This window comes from Oncorhynchus clarkii, chromosome 22, assembly GCF_045791955.1.
Source record: "Oncorhynchus clarkii lewisi isolate Uvic-CL-2024 chromosome 22, UVic_Ocla_1.0, whole genome shotgun sequence".
Lineage (NCBI taxonomy): Eukaryota > Metazoa > Chordata > Actinopteri > Salmoniformes > Salmonidae > Oncorhynchus > Oncorhynchus clarkii.
Window position 1 is genome coordinate 46,154,328 of NC_092168.1, and position 4,870 is coordinate 46,159,197.

At 42.2% G+C, this 4,870-nt stretch overlaps 1 protein-coding gene across 1 annotated transcript; it reads left to right on the forward strand.

The window, feature by feature from the left end:
• Positions 1-3,907: 3,907 nt before the first annotated feature.
• On the forward strand, positions 3,908-4,870 carry LOC139380454 (trace amine-associated receptor 13c-like). Its single transcript, XM_071123133.1, has one exon. It carries the CDS (start codon positions 3,908-3,910, stop codon positions 4,868-4,870), a length of 963 nt encoding a protein of 320 aa, XP_070979234.1.

A 4,870-nucleotide genomic window follows, 5' to 3' on the forward strand; every position in this document is an offset into this window, starting at 1 on the left:
TCGGACACTGTGGTGGGATTAACAACAAGATTACCTTTAAATTGGTATAAAATACTTGTATGTTTAAGGAATTTTAATTATGAGATTTCTGCTTTTTTTAATTTGGCACCCTCCACTTTCACTGGCTGTTGTCATATTGATCCCGTTAACGGGATTTCAGCCCTAAAAAGTTTTAAGATGGGCAAAAGAACACTAGACTGGACAGAGGAACTTTGCCTAGCATCCCACAGTCGCCTCTTCACTGTTGACGTTGATACTGGTGTTTTGCGGGTACTATTCAATGAACCTGACAGATTTTAAAGCTAAGCCTTCGATACTGGTAAGGCTTAGAAGGTAGGGAGGGATGTATTTTTTGTTTGTCGCTATTGTCAAAGTATGATTATTGTGATGTTGAAAATGCAAGCCATGATATTGAAGCTCCGAAGTGGGTATGCTTTGTTTTTAGTTGTGTGATGCATTGGCACAGAAAACTATTGGTGAAAACTTATGTTGCGTTCCATGCATTGTATATGATTGGGATCAAAATATTGGATATCCCCCTAGATTTTAATTGCCTGCAGCCAGATCTCATCGTGTTGTGCCTAATGAAACATGCAAGGAGATTGAGCTCGTCCGTGGTGGTCGGCGATCCCTCAACCTTCTGGCCCGTAGCCCTGCGTGGCATCGACTGTGCCACAAAAGTATGCTGAAGTGTCAATGTCAATAACCACGTTTCTAAGCATTATTTAGAGTTAGTTCAATGAGGGGGGGTGTGTACATTTGTTTTTACAGTACAAGGGTTCAATGAAAATATTCCCAGTACATTTTGAACTGCCCCTAAGTGCTTTTGAGATCACTGATCGATACAACTGAGCCGAACTGGAAATCATATTTCTTAGTCACATTAAAATAACATCAATGGGTGATTTGGTCAGAATACATCTTGGTTGTTCTGATGTCTGACAAAAAGTACTTGTCCCCATGATGTAACTGAGACAAAGTGTCCCTCCACTTGAAGAAGCATGGTTCATAATTCAGTTCAGATGGACATTTCTAAACGTCTATGGAATGTTCCTATGGAATCCCACTATTAATTCTGATTGAATGTACTATAAGAATGTACACAATAATGTTATGCCATCTCATCAACTTCCTTATTATCAGCATTCCAACACCAGCCAGCTGACATGTGGCATGCCGTCTCGTTTTCTGAGGTTGTGGATGATGTTCCAAACTGAGCAGTGACATCACCAAAAACAGTAAGTCTGCACAGTTATCCTATTTCCCATGTTTAAAAACCTTTGTTTTGTGACTAAATCCTCACCCATACTAAATCTTCCCATTAATATGGCTCAGAATGGTCTTCCTGACGGGGCTCCCCCAGGTGGTAAGGGTAGGTAACAACACATCCCGCAACGCTTATCCTCAAAACAGGGGGCCCCTCAGGGGTGCGCGCTCAGTCCCCTACTGTACTCCCTGTTCACTTATGTCTGCATGACCATATGACCAGGCACGACTCCAACACCATCATTACATTTGCCGATGACACAACAGTGGTAGGCCAGATCACCGACAAATATGAGACAGTCTATAGGGAGGAGGTCAGAGACCTGGACGTGTGGTGCCAGTGATCAAGACAAAGAAGATTGTGGACTACAGGAAAAGGAGGAGCGAGCACGCCCCCGTCCTCATTGACGTGGCTGTAGTGGAGCAGGTTGACAGCTTCAAGTTCCTCGGTGTCCACATCACACACAAACTCTAATGGTCCAAGCACACTAAGACAGTCATGAAGAGGGCACAAAAAAGTCTATTCACCCTCAGGAGACTGAAAATATTTAGCATGGGTCCTCAGATCCTCAAAAAGTTCTACAGCTGCACCATCGAGAGCATCCTGACTGGTTGCATCTCTGCCTGGTATTTGTAACTGCTCGGCCTCCGACCGCAAGGCACTACAGAGGGTAGTGAGTAAGGTCCAGTACATCACTGGGGCCAAGCTTCCTGCCATCCAAGACCTCTATACCAGGAGGAAGGCCCTATAAATTGTCAAAGACTCCAGCCACCCTAGTCACAGACTGTTCCCTCAGCTACCGCACGACAATCGGTACTGAACTGCCAAGTCTAGGTCCAAAAGACTGCTTAACATCTTCTACCCCCAAGCCATAAGACTGCTGAACAGCTAATCAAATAGCTACCCAGACTATTTGCATTGCCCCCCTCCTCATTTACTCTGCTGCTACTCTCTGTTTATTATCTATGTATAGTCACTTTAACTCTACCTACATGTACATATAACCTCAATTACCTCGACTAACCAGTTCCCCAGCACATTGACTCTGTACCGGTAAACCCTGTATATAGCCTCCACATTGACTCTGTACCGGTACCCCCTGTATATAGCCTCCACATTTACTCTGTACCGGTGCCCCCTTGTATATAGCCTCCACATTAACTCTGTACCGGTACCCCCTGTATATAGCCTCCACATTGACTCTGTACCGTAATACCCTGTATATAGCCTAGCTGTTGTTATTTTACTGCTGCTCTTTAATTATTTCTTACTGTTATTTTTTACTTATCTATTTTTCACTTAACACTTATTTTACCTACATGTACATATAACCTCAATTACCTCGACTAACCAGTTCCCCAGCACATTGACTCTGTACCGGTAAACCCTGTATATAGCCTCCACATTGACTCTGTACCGGTACCCCCTGTATATAGCCTCCACATTTACTCTGTACCGGTACCCCCTTGTATATAGCCTCCACATTAACTCTGTACCGGTACCCCCTGCATATAGCCTCCACATTGACTCTGTACCGGTACACCCTGTATATAGCCTCCACATTGACTCTGTACTGGTACCCCCTGTATATAGCCTCCACATTGACTCTGTACCGGTACCCCCTGTATATAGCCTCCACATTGACTCTGTACCGTAATACCCTGTATATAGCCTCCACATTGACTCTGTACCGGTACCCCCTGTATATAGCCTCCACATTGACTCTGTACCGGTACCCCCTGTATATAGCCTCCACATTGACTCTGTACCGTAATACCCTGTATATAGCCTCCACATTGACTCTGTACTGGTACCCCCTGTATATAGCCTCCACATTGACTCTGTACCGGTACCCCCTGTATATAGCCTCCACATTAACTCTGTACCGGTACCCCCTGTATATAGCCTCCACATTGACTCTGTACCGTAATACCCTGTATATAGCCTCCACATTGACTCTGTACCGGTATCCCCTGTATATAGCCTCCACATTGACTCTGTACCGGTATCCCCTGTATATAGCCTCCACATTGACTCTGTACCGTAATACCCTGTATATAGCCTAGCTGTTGTTATTTTACTGCTGCTCTTTAATTATTTCTTACTGTTATTTTTTACTTATCTATTTTTCACTTAACACTTATTTTTTCTTAAAACTGCATTGTTGGTTAACGGCTTGTAAAGGAAGCATTTCACTGTAAGGTCAACACCTGATCGACGCTGTTGACAAGTAACATTTGATTTTAATTGAAGAAAATGTACCTTTTCTCTCATCTCTAACTATCAGTAAGGCTGAATGACAGGCCAACTGGGCACAGCAACATCCAATCCTGTCATACATTACATCATGCTTTCATTAATTATTTGTTTATCCAACCGTTTGTTCGTGCGTGTGTGTGTGTGTGTGTGTGTGTGTGTGTGTGTGTGTGTGTGTGTGTGTGTGTGTGTGTGTGTGTGTGTGTGTGTGTGTGTGTGTGTGTGTTTGTGTGTGTGTAGAGACGTTGGGGAGGGGAGTTTCTGTCAGTAACTCAGGGATAAATAGAGAGGCAGAGCTCAGAGTTTGTCAGAAGGCAGACCTGACAGGGTCACACACAGCACTAAGCAGGAGCAGGACCTCAGCATTTCTACCCTTGATTACAGATGGAGAAACATGAAGATGTTCAGTACTGTTTTCAAGACGGAAACTCTTCTTGCAGAAAGGCTTTGCTATCGACATCTATCTACATAACACTGTACATCTTCTTCTCATTGATTTCAGCAGTTACAGTATTTTTGAACCTACTGGTGATCATCTCCATCTCTCACTTCAAGCAGCTCCACACTCCAACCAACCTGCTCATCCTCTCTCTGGCTGTATCAGATCTCCTAGTGGGATTGATTGTGATACCAGTAGCGACTTTAACAATAATGGAATCATGCTGGGGTTTTGGGGAATATTTCTGTGTGTTTCAATTCTACATTACTTTTTTATGTACTTCTTTATCGCTTGGGAATTTGGTCTTGATATCTATTGACCGCTATGTTGCTGTGTGTGATCCCTTATTGTACCACTCTAAAATAACAATAACAAGAATGATGTGTTTTATATCCATTACCTGGTGTTGTTGTATCATATACGATGCTGTTATTATACAAAACTTTGTAAATGTACAGACACCCAGTAGGTGTTTGAAAGAATGTTTTATTGTTGAAGGAATAATCTGGGATAATATAATTTACATTGTATTTATAATGGTTGTCCCGTGCTCTATTATTATAACACTTTATATGAAAATCTTTGTGGTGGCCAGATCACAGGCCAGAAAGGTATTTTCAAAAGAAGCTGCCAGTGAGTCTGGTGTTCAAACTGTACAGGCAAATAAGTCTGAGAGAAAAGCAGCAAAAACTCTAGGTATTGTTGTTTTCACCTATCTCCTTTCTTGGATTCCATCTCTATTTATTTACTTTGTTTTTTCTGTTATAGGTGATCATTTAATATCATATTTCACTAGTTATCTGGCATTTGTTAATTCCTTAATTAATCCAATAATTTATGCTTTCTTTTATCCATGGTTCAAAGTGACAGCTAAACTTATTTTAACTTTGAAGATAAGACGTTCATAG

Coding starts and splice junctions, on each gene's coding strand:
- LOC139380454 (XM_071123133.1), top strand. CDS start 3,908: ATGGAGAAACATGAAGATGTTCAGTACTGTTTTCAAGACGGAAACTCT.